At 42.0% G+C, this 22712-nt stretch overlaps 1 protein-coding gene across 1 annotated transcript in view; it reads right to left on the reverse strand.

Moving 5' to 3' along the window:
• The window catches only part of CUNH16orf71 (chromosome unknown C16orf71 homolog), a 98431-nt gene that overhangs the window by 16323 nt on the left and 59396 nt on the right, over positions 1-22712 (reverse strand). The window contains exons 8-9 of the mRNA XM_019471573.1: positions 1815-1908; positions 1023-1143 (exon numbers count right to left, since the gene is read on the reverse strand). Coding sequence (XP_019327118.1) covers positions 1023-1143; positions 1815-1908 — 215 coding nt within the window. The remainder of the gene's footprint in view (positions 1-1022; positions 1144-1814; positions 1909-22712) is intronic.

A 22712-nucleotide genomic window follows, 5' to 3' on the forward strand; every position in this document is an offset into this window, starting at 1 on the left:
TGTAATTCTGTAGCATTTTTATCATACTCGTCTGCCAGTCCACAACAATCTTGTGGTTTTACTGCTGGGATTAACAACTGCAGCAATCAGGTGTAGGACAGGAACATTTTCTCAGCTGCCCACCCTCCCGCTTGCCAGTCACATCAGAATTCAAGCTACAGGAATGAGAATGACCCGGTTCTAAACACATCTGCTCCACAGTGTGGAGAGATCCACAGGGATGCTCTACCTGGTCGCTGCTTGTTTATAAAGGCTTGGGATCAATCCACAATATCCCAACGTGGAAGCATCCCCATGTGTTAGTTACAACTCCTGACATGTATGCTGCTGCATCACAGCCTGCGTTGTATACATGCCTATCAAGTAAAATCTACAGAAAAGCCCAGAGAAACTGTAGGCATCTGAGGGAACTGACAGGCTTGCTGAAGCTTTGACTTCAAATCAAAGTCAGACCAGCGACAACTGAAAGTCATTTTGAGCTGGCAGCTGTTCAGCAGCTAGTGGGAATTGAATGAGATCTCAGCCCAGTTCCCGAGAGTTAGATGTCCACGCTGCCAACAGCACTCCCTGCATAAATTGTTATTTATCTACTCACAGAACGAAACGTCTCATAAATGCCCATCGCTACAGTGTCTTGGCCTCTCCTGTGGCAGGCTTTGAATGGACATGCAAACCACCGTGGCCAAGTTGGTGTTGAAACGCGTTGTAAAATTTCAGCAGAGAAATGCGCGCTGTTGCTTACGCTAGCTGTGTTGAAAGTGTTTGTTCTTCCGCAGGTGATAAGATCAGCACCTCTGAACGGCCCTGTATTTAAACTCATGAAAGCACTGCCAGTGGAAAGGCCTGGCAGGTAAACAGTTAAATGGCTGGACTCCACTGGAGCTGTTCTTTGCAGCTCAGAGCTGTCTCTCCCTTCTGAAAGGACATCAATACCAAATCTTGCTGCCACCAGATGGTTTGTCTTGCTGTCCAATTAATCAATAACAGTCTCAATCTATAACGAGAGTTATGCATTTCCTTACCAAGATCGCATGGTTGCTCAGAGCCCAATAAATTGAGTTGCCCTCCTGTTTCACGTTTTATGATCTTGCGCTGCTTGTTGATTTCCAAACTGACTATGGGGTCACGTTTCAGGTTATAGATCTGCAGGAGGGAAGGGAGGGAGAGAGAGGCAAGTCATGTGAGCACCATTACCTAATCAGAAAGGGTAACACTTCTTAAGAATTGACTCAGGCAAGCTGTGAAGCTTTTTTTGGTGTTGTGTACTTCTGTAATTGCCAGCTTAGAAAACACCTGCTTGTCTGGAGATACAAGAACATTTTGCATGCGTTCTTTTTTTATTGAGGCTTAATTCAGTATGACATCTTGTCATCCTTTTAAAGGTCCTACATCCAGACACCTTTCTAAGGTCTCTGCTCCCAGCTTTTCAAGGCCAGACAACTTTATCCAGTGCCACACTGATGTGTAGCGGCTCCCTTCTGTCTCTGAATGAACTGGCACATCCACATGTCCCAGCACAGCGCAGTCACGATGCTCTGGACTGAGTTGCAGAGGGAGGGCATCCACATTAGCAAAGCATATTACAGATGTGGCCAGCTGCTTCCAGTTCCAGAGCTAATCTCCTTGGACTAAACTCAGCTGGGTCACCTCTGTGCCATGTGGACATAGCAAGGCTCAAAAACCTCTCTCTTCATTGGGCATAACCCAATCATTTCAAACTCTGGTTTTGAGATGAAAACAATCAGAGTGGAAATGACATACAAAACTAGTTGAACTGGAAAGATATTGTTTCATTTTAGCCATTGGCAAATTACAGTGGTTTGAATCAGAGACCAGCAGCTACATAGTGTGAAGGGCCAGACGAGCAGGAGCGGGCCACACCAGTACTGGTAGGCTTCTCCGCACTGCCTACAATGCAAGCCAAGAGGCAAGAGTTCAAGTCTTTATGCCTCTGTCTGTGGGCAGGGAAGGATGCCGGCACCCAGCAGCTCTGTAAACTGCCTGTACTTTACAGCATGAGATGTCTTACATGAGACGGCCCCGCCCTTTTCATTGCTGTGGACTGGTACCTCTGCTGGCAGGGCACAAGGGACAACACCCTTGTCACACAAATAGGGCAGTGCTTCTGAAGTATGAGCCCTGAGCCCTCCTGAATTTACGGCACGGGTTACTGAACAAACATATCTGAAAAAGCACTTTTCCACCGAGACTGTCTGGGTCAATACAAAGTTAGCACATTGTGGTAGGAACATCCACAGGAGAAGCAAAACTCGGCAGCTGGTGAGACACAGCAAAAAAAGCATTATCTAAAGCATAATAGGAAAGAAGTCATGGGATGGCAGGGCCAAAGCCATTGCTCTGACACAGCAGGATACTTCTCAGGAAAGGGCAGAATCCTACCTCTTCCTCCTCTAATGTCTGACACTCAGCGCAGCACAGCCCTTCTGGGAAAAACAGCTTCATATCCCGGACAGCTATTTGATAGGATTTGGAGCCTGAGAGATAAATACAATGAGAAGATTCTCTCAGGCCATGAATTAAACATTCTCTAGACTCACACTCATCTTTCTGAGAGATTGATGATGTGCAACTTACTGAAGTAATTGCTTTAAAGGCCAGCTGTTCTGTACAGTAATAGCAAACATTTAAAACCATTATATTTAGAAAAGTTCCATCGCCTTCTTGGTATTTTGATTCTGTCCTATTATCGCTCAGCTTGTTCTTCATGTGAACGAGACTCCTTCTATTTCCTAACAGTGTAGTCAAGGGAATCGTGTTAAGGAGCCTGTGAAACTCTTCAATACCAGCTCTAGTCCCCCATTGTTGTTCCCTTGCTTCTGGATCACATCAGGCTGGCCTTATGGAATAGGAAGGAGCTACTGGTTAGTAAAACAACTGTGCTTAGTAACAATAATGTAAGCCTCAAATATGCTGGGGGCTCTGATTTACAACAGAAATCAGAATTAGTATGAGACATTGCTGATAGCAGTGTATTTTTCTGTTCACCTGTGGTCACAAAAGGTAAACGGAGACTGGAACAGGTACAGAGAAAGAATGTGAGGATCACAGAAGGAATGGAGAATCATCTAAAGGGTTAAAGCTAAAAGACCTTGGCTTGTTTGACCCAACATGACACAAAGCTGAGAAGGAATCTGATTTCTGGTAAACACATCAGGGTGGAAAAGGTCAGAGAAGAAAAAAGAACTACTTAACATTAAAGTACAGGTATTGGCACAAGAACAAATGGATACAATCTGTATATGACTATATTTAAGTTTGAAAATGTAAGAAGATTTCTAGCTATCAGAGCAGTGAAGTTCTGTAACAACCATCCAACTGGGGTGGATGCTTATGAAAGGGAATACATGATGGGGTTGTCTGTGAGAGAATTAACTGAACTCAGTGACTTGAGAGGTCCCTCCAGGCTTAGCACCTGAATATTTCCCTATAAAGCAACAGTGTTATAAAGCACTACTCAGAATGTTTTGAGATTTGTGGGTGGAAATTGTTAGAGAAGGAAAAGCTATTTCTATATAACTGGAGTTCAGATAGATTGTCAATGTGCTGGCACAGATTCATACTCCTGGGATACCAATACACAAAACGCAAATATCCTCTGAAATATTACCACCTTTGCAGGCTACCCATTCAAAGAATCATGTCTTACTGCTCTTAGAGCACTCAGCCCCGTTAGAACTTCATAATTCTAGGTATTGTATAGCCAGAGTCCTTAATGCAGTAGTTTACAATCCTAAGACTGTGTAAGTCACCAGTGTGTAAGTCATGCTGTATCCTCTATGTACCTCTCTGTCAAATCTTCCTTGTTTAAATCATTGATGCTATTACAGAGGACACAAATGCTCCCAAAGCTAGCAACATTTTACCCTCGCTTTGCTCAAGGTGTGAGACTGTATAAGATGCATGTGCAAGAGCTCTTTGGGTTCAAGAAAAAGCACTATACAATGACTTCATAAGACCCAGAAGAGATGACAGGACTGCAGGTTTACCTCTGTAGCTGAGCCTCAGAGTATTAAAACTGCATTATTTGGTTCGACCGTATCACTGGAACCTGGTCTTCATCTTACTTGAATTTCCCCAGTCACTTCGGGAGGAAACACACAGCTAGAGTTTGCTCTACTTCAGCAAGATGGCATTAACTAGAAATCCTCCTCAGCTGGAGCAAAACTGAGAAAACTTGGTATTCCCTCCTAGGAAAGGAAGATGGTCTTCCACAGTCCCCCAAATGATTACTCACGCAATGATTAAGCTCTTCCTGCTTAACTTGTAGGTAAATGTTTCACCCTTATTGGAGGGCAAGCTCTTGGAGGTGCAAGGGGTTATGAACACTCCTTTCCTTATGGACAGACACCTCCCTGGCACAGCAGCTGGATCAGATTCTTGAGTCAGAATTACTGAGTACATTAGCTACAACTGCATCCATTTTCCTTGAATGTGTGCAAGGATGGCTTTGTGAGCCAGCTATATAGCTGGCTCCAACATAACGCACAATCTGGTCTCAGAGGGCAGGTGGTGGCCAACTAGTTCAGCTCTGTGCTCAGCCCAGTCTTAGAAGAAAGCAGGGATCTGAAGGAAATCCCTAAGCAGGGTTAGATGTTAGAGAAACATCTGAGGGTTTCTCTAACACAGTGAGTTCTCTGTGACTCCCAGCGAAAGACAGGATGGGACTCAGCCTCTCTTGCTAATATAAACTAATCTTTAACTGAGTTATGCTAGGGATGCTCTAACCATAGCATGGGTATCTTAAGTTTTGGGTATGTATCACCCATTCTTAGCCATGACTGATGCATTCTCATTCTCAAGGCAACCTGGATACGCAATCCATTAATCTTAAGAGCAAAAGCAGCAGAGGCTGATAGTGGAAAAGTATTGGCTGAAGAGCCCTGACCATTTCTTTTGTGTAGGTAGATCCTGTTCTTTAGCCACTCCCACGAATGAGATCCTGTGAGTAACCACAGGGAGATCTCTCTCTCAGTTTAGTCTTGGTCCTAAGGATTATGATCATATCTGATAAAAAAAGATTCTACATTAAGGGATTGATTCTCTTCCCCAAGCTGTACATGGTGGCTACTTCATCCCCTACCAGTTCTCCTCAAAAGACCACTTGATATGAACGAAAAGAGGGAGTGATTTGACAGCACAGAATACAACAGAAAGAGCCAAATAATCCAATGGATCTTGACAGGAAAGTTCTTCTGGAACCTGAAGGCATATAGTGCCTGCTTGCCTCACCTGCTTTTATTATTTCTATACTCCCTTAACTACATACAGCACAATCAGTACCACACTGAGGAAAAAACACTATTCATGGGCAGTGAACTAATGATGCTTAATTCCTCATGAATTTTTGAATTACATCCTTCCCTCCTTGTGGCAATAGCCCAGGCCCCCTCCAGCAATACCCTTGGTTCTCTATAGGCCACTCTCTCCAGCAATACTTCCCATTTTCCCATCCTTCACCCACACTCTCGGCTATCTGTCATCCCACCCACCCCACATACACACTGCAACATCCTAGTTCCCTCCCTGCTGGCAGATGAACTGTGACTGGTTCAGCACACTGGGGATGCTGACCAGCTGGTGTGCCTCTGCTGATGTGCCAGCTGGCAAGAGCCTCTCCGAATGGAAAACAGCTGAGTTTACCTGCTTTCCTCAGCGAGAGCAATTTTTGATCACCTCTTTCTAGCCGGTCATTAATGTTTTGAGATGTTACAGGAACTCAGTATCTTGGAGTCTTTTATCCCTCTGTGAAATCTGGTTGCAGTTGGCCAATGGGTTATGAAGTTATCAGGAGGGGACTCACAAGCAGATAGAAGACAGATGGGTTCTTGGGGATAATTACAAAATAACCAAGCTAAAAGTAGAAAATGACCAAGCAGTGAAGAGATCAAAGGAAATCTGTTCTGATGGAAGACAGATCTAGGGCTGTTCTGGGAAGAAACTTTTTTTTAACATATCTTCTGGGAGAATATTTCATAGCTTGAGACATACTGAGCTCAGCCACCAAGAAAAAAATGAAAGCTTTCTAGGGAATAACGGTCTCTACTGCCTGCCAAGGCCAGATCTGTATTGACAATGCAGGAGGTAACAGTACATAATATATTTTTTCCATTGGCATATCTGAGCCTTCAGACTTTTCTTTTACAAAAACCTACCGTAAAATCCATTTTGGACTGTGCTGATGCCATACTGAGCCCTCCAGAGGAACGGATCTAGTGCTTGGGCTAGTTTAGGATCCTCTGGTCCCAGTAAATCTATCAGCTTCTTCACGGCATTTGGCCTCTGAAGACACAGCACGAGAGCAGTGCCTGAGGTAAGGTAGGTACAATGAGCTTCTAAAACAGCAGGATCCTGAAAAGAAATAACAGAGATGGAACAGGTTATAATGAACAGTGTTGGTGAGCGCTGGGTACATCCCAGCTTTCCTTCGGCTAGACCCATTCCTGTTTGAAGCAAACAGATCTGCCATTACTCCTTGCTTTCTCTCCTCTTTGTAAAATATGTGCTAGTGGTCTCTGCAGGCAGAGCTTCCAGATATATACCATGGCCGCCAAGCCGGTATTTGTTGTGACATCCACCAGGTAATAGGAGGTCTAGTTCCCACCCTGAGTCCACGCAGAGCTAAAGAAAAAGTTAAGCACTGAACTTAAGCCATAGCAGCTCGTGGTTTTAGTCCCCATGGTCATAGATCAGCCAATGGTAGTTTTTACACATACGAACAACTTTAGCAGTAATTTCCTAAAACCTTTTGTAAGAAAGGAAACAAAATCCTGTTTCTAAAAGACAGAAAAGCCTTGTGCTGTGACTTGTTCTGCATATCTGTACACGCTAGGTACTGGAGGTGGAGTTCATTTTCAGGGGGTAAGGACAAAAACAAATTGCTACTCTGCAGTTTACTTGTCTACTGCTGAACTTTTGATTTATGCAATACCCTTTTCACAGTACCTTCAGTGTGACATATGGTAGGGTGGAACCAACAGACATTAGCAATAACAACAGGGTCATAAATGCTCTGGGATAAGGAGCCACATTTAATTCTTCTGCTGATATAAAATGATGGATTACAAATACCAGAACTTTTCTTTTTGAATTCACGAAAAGGAGGACCCCCACACCCATCCTGCTGCTACAGCCCAGCTTCTCCCAGAGGGTGGTAAAATGTCATACACTAGTTAGGATCAGGACTACAGAAATAGCAAGCTTAAAACAAGGATGCTCAGGACAGGGCACTAGACGGGGGCTGAAAGAAGACAGTTCACCCTCCTGGGCTTTGCCACTGATGCATTGTGCTCCATGACAAAATTCTCTACCTCTGCTTCTTTTCCAAGTGCCGCCAGTTCAGCCTGTGACCACTCCTGAGCAGAGATGTTCCTGAGGCTGTACAGGTCACAACACCCTGGGATCTTTATTTTAACTACGGATGAGTGGTAATGATAACTAGCAACCATTGCACCAGTGAGAAGAGTCTGATTTGTAGGCTGGAGACAGACATAATGATTGAGAAGCACAGGGAAAGGTAGCAAGTGCCTGGGGCAGAAGGCTACCGAGGGGCAGCAGAGCACTCACAGCCTTGCTGACTGTTTTAATTAAGCAAAACCTTGGAAAGCCAGGCTTGTTGCAGATGTCTCCACTGAGCCTGAGGTCACGGTGCCTCCTCCTGCCCCCTTCATCTCAATAAAGTGGCAAGAGCACCCAGCTCTGCCTCCCTGCACTCCACAGTGCGGCAACACCCGTGCCGCAGAGAAGCTCCATGCCAGCGCTGTATGTTCTGTGCAGCTTACAAACAGCAGCATTTTCAGCTCGCTGGCTGAACCAACCCATGGTTATTTACTTTTTTCCAATTTTTGAGGAAATGAAAACAAGGGGGAAAAAACCCATTTGATTCAGCTGAATCACATCATTCAGCCCCCTAAAGGTTTTAATTCCTCTATTTTTTAATCTTCTAGAAGCACCAGCATATGGCAATTCTGCAGATAAAACATTTCCAAAAGAAAATCCCATCATTTCATTTAAAAATATGGAGATAAAATACTTCAAGGCCTCTTTTGCTTTTCTATCATATGAAACCATTCACTGACTTTGACCCAAATCTTCTCTCACTCGCATTCCTCCTAAACTGCATTTCTAAGAAGTAGGCTATAAATTGAAAACCACGGGCTCAATCCTGACATTCTCCCCTGTATTTGAAAATGCAAAATGATGCATGAGAAAGCCCCCCATTCTTAAATTGGTTAGTTATGTAAGGGATTTGATACAAGTTGTGATATTTGTCAATCCTCCAAATGCAGGGCAAAGGAAACCCTGGGACGTCAGTCACAGCGCACGACTGCACATGCGAAACGTACAGGAAAGTTTCACAGGCTCTCCTGTGATAAGAGAGCTCTGTTTAGATGAGGATGAAGAGTTTCAGCATGTCATAGTATACTGCAAAATTCTGACATTCATTCAGTTCTGTGTAATACAAAATAAACCCTTTTTGCTTGAAAATTTTTGTTAGTTTAAAAAATGTGTATATAATCCACTTTTCTAAGGGCCTTCTCTTTGGGAGATGAAAAACAGTGATGGTGACTTCATGAACTTTCAAAAGGACTGGATATAACATACCAACATTCATCCATGTCAGAAACATCTGCAAAAGAAAATGTTCAAAGACATAGTTTCTGTTAAACAGAGCATAATAAATGAAACTATTTTGTTCCAGAGCTTCTAAACAGTGCTTTTAGATCTACATAACAAAAACCTTTTGTCTCTGGTTCCTGTCTTTCAGTTGTTCCCCAGCAAACGTGCAGACTGTGGGTTAAAGACGATTTTGTTTCTAATTGCTACCGACGGTGTCAGTGAGTCAAGGTGACTTCTTTCCTTCTGATAGATCCTCACATCCGCTCTAGACTCTGCCAGCCAAATGATGCCTTTATTTACATCCTGCCTCCGCACCGTCTTCAAACCGTGTCCTTGCTGATACCCGAGCAGCTGCGGCGAGATTGCACATGTGCCGCTGACTTGAATTCAGTGAGCAATTTTGTTGATGCACACGGAGAGGAAGTTCCAGCTGTGCGCTGGCTCCGGAGGACTAACGGGATTAAAAAGCAGCAAAATTCTCCTTCTGCCTCTACCGTTAGAATCACAAGATAGGACTGGAGGGAATCCGTCAAGTTACTGAGTCCAGTGACCTGCTACTGCAGGCAATCATAGCAGGTAAACCCCAACAGCATGATCAGCTCCCACTGTAAAATCAAGCTTGCTAGCTAGCATCCAAAACCGCGAATCTCTGCAGGACTGGATCTGCTGGATAAGCGCAGAAAGGAGATACAGCCTCCACAGGCAGAACTCCCTCTGGGAGCAGTCGCTTCTCACAGTCTTAACATCATCAGGTCATGCCAGGAGCTGAGAAGGCAATGTCAGCTCTATTTACCTGACCTTTAATTTTTGTTTTTATTATTAAACTTCAGATAAAAAGTATTATCGTGGCTCCTGTGATTAGATAACCTCAGCAAACAGCAGACCAGTCCATTATTTATTGTATGCCAAATGCCAAAAGCTACTTAGAAGCTGAATGTTAGTATTTAAGTTGAAAAAGCAATCATGTGTCTGAAATCATGCTGCTGAGGATATCTGTCAACGTGCATGTAAAAAATACATTTGAAAGCGGAAGGAGATGCTAGGTAGTCTTGCTACCAGTGAATAAAACCCAAATCTGCTATCAAGTACTATGTACGCAAAACAAACTGGCACATCGCAGAGCACATGGGAGTTTTCTAGAGATTTTTGGAGACTGATTTTGGATCAGGCTCCAGGTGAGAAGGACATTAAAAGCCCTGGACAGAATTTCTAGAAGGGTCAGACACACTGGCTCCATGTTCTTCAACAGGAGATACTAAATTTCAGCAATTTGCCTCCATATTAAGAGCCTCATTTTAAGAACAGCACTGTATCCCGTTGTCTCCTAAACTGAGAAACAGATCAACAATGAACATCGCTCCAATTCAAATGCTTTATATGAAATTCAGCTGTGAAAAATAGTTCTGCCCCCACCAGCTGCCATTGTAACAACTTACATGCCGGATTTTCAAAATAACCCAGTCCCTGAAGCATGCTGAGGCTTTTTGAAAATCTACCTACTTATCCCGGGAGCTCAGCCTTTTTCAGCCCTCATGAGTGAAAGACTTTCAGATGTGTTCTAAAAATGAGAAGGAGCCCCTGTACAGCAGAAAGCATTTCCTACTGTCCGTTCCCCCTTGCCAAAGGCAGTCTATTATCTCTGCTTTCTCACTTTCAAAACCTGCTTTTTTTTTCCCCGAACAAAAACCCAATAGTCTGTAATTTTTAAACTCATTAGTCACCAGCTCTTCAAGGAAACTAAATCAATGCTCAACAGCTGCTCTAGTGTGTTAGAGAACTCCAAAAACAAGCAAGAGAAAATTTCCATGAAACAACCTCTCTTCAAATTTACCCTGCATACATCTGCATTATTTCCCGAGGTAGACATTTGGATTTTTTAAAATGTTTTCTGTTTCAGATGATCAACTAAGCATTTTTGTATTTAGCAAATATCCGTGTATTTGGATACATGGATGTATTTAGCAAATACATCCAAACTGTATTGGAAAGCACTTCCCCATCGACTCTAATAGCCACTATATCCCTCTTACCAATGGTCTGTAAATATTTTAAAATCAAATGCTTGTGCTCCATTGCTTTGCTATCATGCAGAAGGCATTAATTGTTCCTGATTGATGGTTATGTTAGAGCACTGTCCTGGCATGTTCCTGTCTTCTTCTGGAAGACTATTAAGAATTTCTACGAGAGAGTGCTATAAACTCTCCCAACGTAACCCAAGAGCAATATTGATTTAAAAAGCTTGTTTTCTGTAAAATTTAATTGGTTAAAGGTCTTCATGAAAGCAATCAAATAACAAGAATTTTTTTTTTTCCAAGGGTAGGGGGAATCTAACTCCTCTAAAATGCTCAGCTTTCAGTTTCCTGGCTTTCACAATATCTTTACACTCATCTCAGGATGTTTCAGGTTGGGAAAATAATAATTTCTAATGCTATAAAAGAGCAGAAACATAAATCTATTTTAGCTAACAAAAACCTGTAACGCCCCAAGATTCAAGAACCCTCTTTATTGTCTATTAGACATTAGAAATGACAGTAACTCAATTTTCTCTCTTTGCAGGTCATTTTTACAGACTCTTGAACACATGCCCCTGCAACAAAGATTCAGCTGTATATGTAATGTAATAGAAGGCAACAGGGCTCCAGGGGTATACATTCTCTGGCAGTGCAATGAATGTTTCCCAGCTCCCGGGTTTAAACACATGGAAGGAAAACCAGGCACACGTGCAGGGTGTGTGGTATGCTCCTTAGATGTACCCTACCTGGAATGACCTTGGGGAAGAAAGAGAGGACACCTGTTTCGCAGTTAAAGAGTCAGCATTGTAAATTAGCGACTAAACAGATTCCTGGGAGGTCTGTATTGCCCATGTCCTCCAAACTTCTGTTTTAGAGAAACCAGGTCTGCTTCTTTATGGCATGCGATAAAAGAAACCGTCAGCATGTCAGCTTTCTTTGTGTCTGATACCGGTACAGATCTGATCGTTCTATATAGCTCACTTCTAACAACAACTGAGAAATCCCGGATGGGAATTTTTGGTTTTTTCAGGAATGGACTATTCACTAGCTAACATATTTCCCCACTCTAAACCTAAGCGTAGCCACAGACCTGCCAGTTTCTTAACAAACCTGTTTCACTTCAGAAGAAAGGAGTCCTAAGGCAATGTCTGGTTCCAGGTGTATGTGTTTCATTCCAACCACACTGAATTTTTCTAGGTCTAGTTTTCGGAGGATCCTTGCAAGACTATGGCTCCAGGCACCAGGTTTGATCAGCAGCACTGTGCAAAGAATCTGGGCTCCTGTAACAAAGCACACTAGTGAAACCCAAAGCCGCTCCTAAAAACGGAGGTAAACCGTACAGCGATATTTGTTTACCAGCCTGGACAGACATCTGTGGAAGAGGGTTATCTAAAAGCTGGCATGAAGTTCATAAAAATTTGAACAAAACAAGTCAATTAAAAAACCCCCGTGCATATAGGATTTTGGGGTTTTTTTTGTTTTCGTTTGTTTTGTTTGATTTTTAGTTTAAAAAAATACCTAAAACAGTCTAGGCTTGTAGATTTTTGTTTTGTTTCATTTTTTTTTTTCTCCAGGAAATCTGCTCTGAGTCCAAAAAGTTTATGTGGCAGGTCTGTGCGATAAGACTCAATCCTTTATATTATATATGAAAGTTAAGAGGGATAAAATATTCCCTTTTAGTGTAGTGATTATGTGATGTAATCCTTAAGGCAGCTACTAATTTCTTATTCCTCACAGTTTTTCTCTTAGCGTTCTGTATCTCTCTGTTAAAGGTATGTTTCAGAGAGGCACTAACAAGTATGACAGGTCCCAATTAATGTTATAAACCTATTACGAATAAAATTGTGTTTACTAAAATTGGAATTTCAGCAAAAACTTTTTGCTTCTGACAAAGCCCTCCCAGCAGAGCTGCCAGCTAGGTGCAGCACTCGGTGTGCTACGAGAAACAGAAAACAAAACAGACCAAGATAGTTTTGTTATCTGATGAAACAAAATGTATTTAAAGGCAGAAAATACATAAATTTCATTTTTAAATGACAGCATTTTCAAATTATTAGTTTCACTAATCTAAAGTACCTTACTACTAGGAATATAGTTAAGATTTTATCCTAATAACATCCTTTGAAGATTTATTGGCAACTGTAGTGTCGGAACCAGTCAGCTAGGACCCATTAACTGCTGGTGCCTAACCTTGTCAATTAGCATGAAGCATGAGGTAACAGTACTGCAGGCTGCTAAAATTGATCCATGATTATCTGTTTGTGTACATAAAATGTCATTTTATGTTTCCTGTACACCCCACTACTAATTACACAGATGTCGATGCAACGAAGCGTCCACAATGCTACATATAATTTAATGCATAGTTATTTTCAAATGGCAAGAAGCATGTTGCTGATTCATGGCAGAGAAATACGGGATCAAAAATAAAAAGCAAGATTACTGCCCCCCCCACCTGACATGGAAACTTAACCCTTATCATGCAGGGAGCCCTTCTATTAAAGATCTGCTATTTTCTTCACATCATTCTTGAACAGAAAGGTTTAAATGCCATAGCAACAGCCTGCAAGTGCAGAAGCAAGCCGCTCAGACCCACTCAGCTGCTCGCGTATCGAAGGGCAATCTCGACTGTATACTGTTACATAAGCGTTCATTGTCCTCCAGATGTTTTACTCACCATCTGCTATGTTTCTGGGCAAACATTCTCATTCTTGTGGTATGTGAATCACTACATGCTGCATATTTATCTACTTTAGACACTTCAGGAGGGATTTGTCTAACGTCACTTTGCCATCTTGGTTTGGTCAAAGACAGGCGTGGAAAACAGGTGGGACACCTTGCCACCTAGAGTTGGTTTTCTCTCCTCGGTGATTATAAGTGACAACAGGTAGAGAAAATACCACTATCTATCAATGGAACAGTCTCTACTGATCATGAATTACCAGAGGCACCTGTTTGGCAGCCCTCAAACATGCCTGATTTCCATCTCCAGTTCTGGCTGTTTAGTGGCCTTTCCAGTTTTGCCCAGGTTGCCTGGTCTTCGTTATGTTTTTCTGCTTTGTAATATTTTTTAGATCCCTTCCTCACGGCCAATGATTTTTTCCCTAAAAAATTATTGCATAGGTTTTGATTTCATAGTGTAACTGTAAAAAATACTGTTTATTTTATATACTATTTATATACAATACTTTAGATATGTGTGTGGCTTAAAACAAGTGTAAACTCAAGAGAAGCAAACATCAGATTTCCTGGCATGCTTAGAAAAGAGAGTGTATATCACTGCCTGTATTCAAGCCTAAGGGAAAAGTTGGTATAATCCTTTTGTTTATTTTTGGCTGGTACCAAATGATGAGAGTTAGATGAGTTAGTTCCACAAAGTCCTTATCAAACCACATCTTTCCATTTGCTCTTCTCTCACCTGTTTGCAAGTAGGTAAACAGTGATTCTGCATGGCATCTCTGGCTCTCTCCCACTAAATAAGAAAAGCAGATAGATTTGAGTAAGCGGTGTGCATGTCCTGGGACAGTAATTTGAGGATGTTGCTATCATCTCTACATAATGCAGCCAACATTGCTATGACACACCGTTATTTTAAAGTGTTATACTGGGACACGCATGGCTTGATTTCAGACATTCAGATGTATTGGGACGCTCTGGGAGATGTCGTACTTACCACTTCTCCAGTAAGCCCAATAGCATATGCTGAAAAGGACTGCAAGTACTAAATCATGTTGATTCTTGATTACCTTTTCCGTGTATTTCAGGGAGTGGTTAATGGTCGTTTTAAGCTACCTTTGTGCTCCCAGTATTTCACAGTCAAGTTAGAAGCTGCCTTGTCTCCGGTGTAAGTCCCAGAAGCTCAGGTGTTTTGTTTAATGTCCTCCCTTGTGCCCTTGGAAGCAAAGAAGGGCTGTGTATTCTGACTACACACCTACTGAGCCCAGATCTGTTGTTCAGTCCTTTCCTCAGCTCTGCTGATAAAACCTCACTGGCATTCCCCAAGCAGCCAGGAATGGTCGCTTCAGTGATTCTTCATAAGAGCAGAGCAGTATAAAAGGAGTCTGGTGAGTCAGAACTTATGACTGTCCTGGTTTCGGCTGGGATAGAGTTAATTTTCTTCCTAGTAGCTGGTGTAGTGCTGTGTTTTGGATTTAGTATGAGAACAATGATGATAACACAGTGATGTTTTAGTTGTTGCTAAGCAGTGCTTACACTAAAGTCAAGGACTTGTCACCTCCTCATGCTCTACTGAACTGAGAAGTTATCCAGGACTGGGGCACAGTGAGGAGAAGCTTGCATCAGATTGATGAAGGACTTCCTTTTCCAGTGACTGGCAAGTTTAACCAGTGTGACATGCAAGGTAGATAACAGAAAACTAAAATCTGTTCGTCAAAATAAAATCATTACCATTCTTTTGTATTTATTACTGTCTGAAATCCCTGTATTTCTATTTCCCAGGGCAATGTACCTGGAAGGTATCTAGCCAAAGTGTTCTTTTCTTTTAATGAGACCTTCTTCTCTTTCCACGTCTGTCTTATTTTGCTGGAATAATAAGAGTACATATAAAAGGTGGAACCAGCTCCAAGGTCCTTGCTTCATAACGTTTCAGCTCACATCCTCACAGTACCAATTTTTTTAGTAGCTGGGTAGTGCTGTGTTTTGGATTTAGTATGAGAACAATGATGATAACACAGTGATGTTTTAGTTGTTGCTAAGCAGTGCTTACACTAAAGTCAAGGACTTGTCACCTCCTCATGCTCTACTGAACTGAGAAGTTATCCAGGACTGGGGCACAGTGAGGAGAAGCTTGCATCAGATTGATGAAGGACTTCCTTTTCCAGTGACTGGCAAGTTTAACCAGTGTGACATGCAAGGTAGATAACAGAAAACTAAAATCTGTTCGTCAAAATAAAATCATTACCATTCTTTTGTATTTATTACTGTCTGAAATCCCTGTATTTCTATTTCCCAGGGCAATGTACCTGGAAGGTATCTAGCCAAAGTGTTCTTTTCTTTTAATGAGACCTTCTTCTCTTTCCACGTCTGTCTTATTTTGCTGGAATAATAAGAGTACATATAAAAGGTGGAACCAGCTCCGAGGTCCTTGCTTCATAACGTTTCAGCTCACATCCTCACAGTACCAATTTTTTTCTTTAGTACTGGGGTTATTTGAAAGAACTTCTAGGATCTGTGAATTCCGTGGTGACTTGGGTGGCACTGTAATGCAAATGACAGAGCCCCTATCTGAGACTTAGGAAATGTGCATTCTGCTCTGATTTCTGTCACCCACTTGTCGGGCAATGGTGATCAACACATTTCACCTCTCCAGGCTTCAATTACCCCCTCTGTAAAACATAGTGAAACTCACCTTCTTTGAGATCTACAACTGAAAAGGGCTACTAAAGAGCTGGCATTAATTACTCCTCTAGCCTACATTCCCTACCAGCCCTAGATAGATCATCCAGGCAGGCACAGAAGAATTGTGTAGAAGGAAGGTGATCTGGCAATACTACCACCTTCCCCCAGTACCAAGTGGACCCCTCTGGCCTTTTCTTCCTAATTGCCTGGGATTATGATGTCTAACCAAAGGTTTGCTAATCCCATTTTAATGACTCTGACAGAGGACACAGAGTTAGAGTTTTCTTCAATCTATTTTAAGAGTATAAAATTATTTGGTTTTATCCAAGAGGCAACTGGTGCATACTTCTGGTCTTACCTTCAGCCCTGGACCTCTTGCCAGGTGGTGGCAGGTATTTCATAGCAGGGCGGTGTTCTGCATCTGTAAAAGGAAGGAGAGGTATTTTTATGGATTCACAGATGGGGGACCTTTACTGTTTGGGGGGTCGGGGGCGATGAAGGTAATTTTATTTAGCAGGGGAAATGGCAGATGTTTGACCAGCTGCAAAATACTGAAGAGCTGTTCTCTAGCACAAAGACGTCTCCATTCCTCCCACAACAACAAAAACAGGAGGGAAAAATGTAATGACCTTATAAAAGAGATAGTGCAGGATGCTGAAGTCATGCTTCAGCTATGCTCCTTTGTTCTTGACAATGGCTTTGGTGGGAAAGGCTGGCACTGTGATTACAACCTCCCTCAATAAACTGATCTCACAGTTCTGCTTTCCTCTTACCCTGCCTTTTGGTCTCAAGATAACTTTAATGAAGGGCAGCAATGCATGAATTCTTAGTTTCATACACTAATTTGGGATGTCTGATGCCTTCTTTTTTGAAGGCCTCCTCTTCTCGCTCTCCAATCTCACATAAAACACCCATGTAGTTCACTGTCAAATCTAACTTTTTGTGAGACTAAAATTAGTATCTTTTTCCAGACACCATCACATTTTCTTCTTTCTATTCAGTAAAGCCAATTTGTTACTCCACACTACATAAGCACTGTGTGTTTGACACAAGCATCTAAGTTTGTGTTGACAACAAAGGACCTTTCTTCCCCATGAAAAGATAGGGGAAGAGCTATAAATTACAAAGCATGAATGCACTTATGAAACTGCGTCACTCCTCCTCAGTTGATACACAGTGTTACCACAATCTTGATTTCTCTCTGTTCCTGAATAATCAGAAATCGTCAGGCTCAGAACTGTTTATCTTTAGGTGTGAGGAGTCAGGAATCCCCAAGAACGGAGGTGATATGCCAATATATTTCACATTAGAAGAAAACAGTGGGAGCTCATACTCTTCTGCTCCAAAGCATCCAGTATCAATAACACCACAGTCTGCACAGTGATTTAGTTTAAAGAGGCGTGGCTATACATTTCTTGCTACAGGAGGAAACTAGCAAGTTTACTATGCTGGAAGATCAATGCTAGCATATATCACTGAAGTCTGAGAAGCTTTTGACAGCAAAGGTCTCTGTTCCTCACGAACTGTTCATTCTTTTCCAGGATAAAAAGAAATTCTCAAGAAATCTGCTTTCTTCAGCTCTTGCAGATTGGTTGTACCTTCATCTCCCTGAGTACAGGGCAAGGCCGGGGCATCTAGCCCCAACACGTTAGGCACCACAATTAGGTGCCCACATTTAGGTGGGATAGATCTTGGCCTCTGTTTCTCAGTTTCTCTTATATACAGAGACAGAACGCATAGTATTATTTACCGGTCCTGCCAACTGCTCTAATATCTATTTAGTATTTATGAAGTACCTTGAGATCTTCAGAAAGGGCACCAGGCCATGCATAGCCACAGTAAATTAATAGGCCAACTTGTAGATGACCTCAGCTGGCTCTTGCTGATTTCATATCCCTCATCATTATTCAGCCAAGCACAGAATTTAACCCCAAATTATTCAGTTTTTCTGTGCCTGAGAAAAACCCATAGCACTGGATTCCTTTGTCCAAGTTCAATAAATTTCCAAACACCTTATACCTGAGGACATTATAAACAGTAAAAACATGTCTTACCAGTTACAAAATCCATCTCTGTGAAGAAGAGGATGGCTTGTCTGAATGTCACCTCTGGGGTCAAGGCCATTACTGTCTGTAGAAGACTGCCACTTTTGCTTAGCTTCTCCCTGCATTGTGTTAATCTCTTCAGTGCATCTGCAAGAACTTTGAAGGCATTGATCCGCCGTAACGCACACACAAGGACTGGGTTTGACATTAGTGTATCAAGGCTTCTTTGCCAGGAAGTATCTCCAACCTCAAAAGGGGTTATTTCTCTGGCCTGACGTCGAGTGAGATGGGGCAACCACTTGAGGCCTAGGAGCTCAAATCCTGAATCGGGTTCTTCTGCAAGTCAAGAGAAATCTGTTTAGCATCAGTTGACAGCACGTGTTTCATAGAAGCTGTGTTTTCTTCTGGAGACAAGTGTTCTAAATTCACATTGATTTTTTTACAAGACAACAAGTTCCAAAGCTGCTTTGACTTCGCCCCCTGTTGCATCCAAAGTGGACTGTAATGCAGATATAGAAATATACTGGGAAAAACCACAAGATACAAATGCTAGGAAACTACATTACAGCAAAAACAAAAAATGGGCTATCTGGGAAATCAACAGGGAGCCACAGAGAATAAATGCCATGATTTGATTAGAGAACACAGCTAATGGAGAGGAGTTGAAAGGGAAATACTGAGAATACATTGATAACAATGTGGTTTGACACAGTATAATCCATAATTATAGATATTTTACCACCTCTCATAACATTCCATTTTAAGCTATATTCATTGTAGTAATAAGGTACAATTTAATGCTGACTTGTCTCTAAAGTAGCTTAAATGTTGTTGTGTTTGTAAAGTGGTCTTACTTCCAATATTTAGGGGCTCAATCCATGAGTGCATGTTGCTGGAAGTTTCTGTCAGCTAGAATCTCTTCCTCGCCTACCATGATACAGAACTTACTCCGTAGTATTGTTTCAAGAGAGTAGGAAAGAACATAGCATAAGACAGGGTGCCAGACTTCTGCCCTTTGTTAGTACGCTTCCTGTACTATTAAACTTCGATGCAATCTGTATCATGAAATTATAGAAAATCATCATCCTGCTTAGCACTTGACAGCAGTCTTCATGCATTCGTAAGCATTTAACGCGAGGGATAGTGTCGTTATTCCTCCTGTGCGCATGAGGAAACAAAGCATGAAGTGGCGAAGTGTCTTGCTTCTGATCACAAAGGATGTCAGTGGACAGAATAGAGTTTGTGATTTCTGAATTCCTGTTGCTGTGCCCCAATTACACAGCTGCTTTATCTCCCAGTACGTAGAGAAAGACACGATGCTCTGGATTACATAAGAGGCTTAGTAAGCCTAAGCACATCTTTGAACTAATTTGACACTCTCTGAAGAAAATTATGCCCACCTGAGCTGTTTGCAATATGAAAAGTGGCCTTGCCCATGACTAACTAGCTATGATAAATTCTTCAGTTCTTTAGGCAGGTAAGCAAAGAAACCTGTCCTCCTTCCTGAAGCCCCTTTTCACCACATTTTTCATAATGTTCCTGCTATAACAAAAATAGCTAGACAGTGTAAACTTTCCTGACCAACTTCTGCTGCCCTCCCCAAGAGCTGGGATCACCTGCACTCTGAGATTGATTATTGTGGCCGGGAAGAAGAATCTGGTGAAGGAGCCCTCCAGCACTCTTCATAGCGTCCACTCCGACCAGCGTCAGCATGACAACTTGCTCCATTTCAGGCTCAGAAGCGTAGGTTCGATTGCAAAAAAGATCCAGAGGAATGTTACGGGGGTCTGGCACTGCACTGAGATTTCCTCCTAGCCAGGGAGATCATCAAAATAAAACTAGTTACCCCACGAAAACAAATCTTACGTCTTTTTCAGTGTGAAGGAATTGACTAATTCTTGATTGAGCAAAGGCCAGTGCTTCACCGTGATCCTGCTCCTCACACTGCAGCTCAGCATGGCCAGAAAAAGAATCATGCATGAGGAACAGTATCACAGCAAACCTTTACTAATTAGTCACACTCCCTAACTGGAATTACTTTTGCCATGTAAAGCAAATATATTCAATCCCAATTTTGATATCCTTATTCATACCATTAAGCAGAGTTGGTAGATTTATACCAAAACGATTTAAGGCATCAATTTCAGGTTGATAACTAATGACTGACTTCACATTAAATTGATACTTCAGTTTGCTTTCTAGGAGATTACACAGCATACAATTGAGGGCTAAATAGGGGACTGTTATAATACCATGCATATATCCACGGTCCTATCTGGAACAGTATAGCCTGCAGAATCCCTGGCCCATCAGAAATCTATGTTTGATTCCATGCTGTTTCACTACATGATTATTTAAGCAATTGTATAGATTAACACTTATTTGCTTAGTTATTCCTACATCTTAACATTTCATCATGCTACAAAATGGTGAATGACATGCATTTGATTATTATTTTTCCTTATGATTTAGTGTGAATTTGGTTTTGGAGAGCAATATACTTCAATTAAAAATCCTGATATCCAACATTTAAAATAATTTAACTAGTTAAATAAAACTATATTAACCTCCTGAATACGTAAGAAAACACTACCTTGTAGTTAGTGAACTAAACATCTGATTACCATGACCTCCAAGTGTATAGAACTAGTAGGTTTAAGACTCTCCTACCCATTTGAGTCATAGTGAACGTGAAAACACATTTACTTGCTTTTTCAAGTCCTATCAATTTCCCAGCTTTGAATGAATGAGTTACTGAAGTGAACTCAACTGTATAAGCTGAAAATAAGAACATCTGAGTAAAGTAGGAAAATCCCCTAAGAAGGTTGTCAGACCTTGTAAAAGCCAGAACAATCCATTTCCCATAGCTTTGACCTACCCAGTGTCTGCAGCAAGGTCTCGGTGTAAGGAGCCACATGAAAACACACGGAGGGGTCCAGCCCAGCAGCGGCAGGCAGGTTGCTCTGCCCATTGCCAAGGAGGCCTTGCTTTGCCAGTTCATTCATCACTCCTATGCACAGAACAAAAGAAAACGTGAGGAATACAGAACTCTGTGACGCAGTCTGACATGAAAACACTCTTCTTATCAAATGTTTTGATTCATCTGACCACAGTCCCATTACAGAGACATTAATGTGGGCCATGCTGAGCTTACCTAAGAGACACGAAATGCAACTTAATCACGCTGTCTCCCCAAAATCATATTCACTTACAGTGGGGCAAGTAGCTGTTGAAAATTGAGGCTTGGCCACAGCTTTCTCCGGAGACAGCTCTGCTTTGTGACCAGCAGCCCAGTTGTTTCTATTACCTTCTAACTCCTGCTGTGAACTGAAATGTGGAACATAGGCATAGAAGATGCTACATAGCTCTTGAATTTTAGCGTCTTAAATAAGTTGGTGTCCACAAGGAAGGGAAGTCACAAATCTTGAGCCTAGTGCTTGAGTGCAGGCCCTCAAGGTGAGCAGCGAGGCCAGTGTCCTGCATCCTACACAGCACCATGCGGCCACAGAGGCGTTGCTAGGTTACAGACCTGAACAGAAACATCCCGTTCTGCTCATGTAAGTCCCAATCTGGAAATGCCACTTTTACAGACGCTAAGTGCTTGAAACTAGCAATCTCTCAGTTCCCATTCTTCCTCCAAAAGGCTGGGCTATGCACAGGCAGTGCATTAAGGCACTGGCATACGGTACACTTCCACAACAATTGGTTCAGCCTTCTGTAGTAATATTTCAGACCACAGTTTTAAAGGCTTGTTATTTTTTAAATTACTTCATATACATTTGATTGCTGTCAAAAATTTACTGTAGTGTAGCATGGGAAATGGACTATTAGTGCTAGAGGCTGATGCAAACCTCAGACGTCAAATGTGGCACTGACAAGAGATTTGAGCCTGTACCACTGACAATCACCTATCTGCTTTTCAAAATTCAGGTGGCATGAGTAACCAAAAAACGTGCCATCACTGCCACAGCAGCATTACCTGCTGTTTATTCAAACTCAATGCATGGCAAAAAGTAAAGCTTGGACAAAAGTTTACGCGTTTGATCCTCAAGACAGAGATCCATTACCCAAAGACACCTACCTGCTCTATTTCATGAATGATTGTTGAATTTTTCCTTGCTTGAAAACTGAACAGTGTTCAAGACCTTAAAGGGGTAACTGCTTTTCAGGGGTATTGATTACAAATGCAAAACTTTTTAGTGTGGTATTTACCCTACTCAAATCCCAGTGCTATTCTACACTTTCCAGAGGCCAGACCAAAGCTTATGTGGCAAGAATGTCAGCTTCCCCTCTCCAGGGCTCCGGAATATGGAATGAGGTATCTCTCTGGATCAGCTCTGAAGCAATCACAGAACACATGGAAAGAGGCATTTGCAAATTCTGTCTACAAACACAGCAACAAAAAAAGAGAGTTCTCTACAATGAGGGAAAATATTTTACCTTTCTGGAATACCCTTTGTTCCAGTGTCCACCTATATATTTCTAGTGGAAATGTCCCCGCGCAAAGCATGAACACTGTAAACATCATCTGTGGCACTCTGCGAGAAAAGCAGCAGAAACTGTACTTCTTTAATGAGCAACTTTCCTTGGGTCTACAGGCAGCAGGTGACACGGTGCTGTAATTAGTCTGCCATGATTAATCCACTGTGTCTGTACGTGT

This window comes from Aptenodytes forsteri, unplaced genomic scaffold (assembly GCF_000699145.1).
Source record: "Aptenodytes forsteri isolate BGI_AS27 unplaced genomic scaffold, ASM69914v1 Scaffold26, whole genome shotgun sequence".
NCBI classification, from domain to species: Eukaryota; Metazoa; Chordata; class Aves; order Sphenisciformes; family Spheniscidae; genus Aptenodytes; species Aptenodytes forsteri.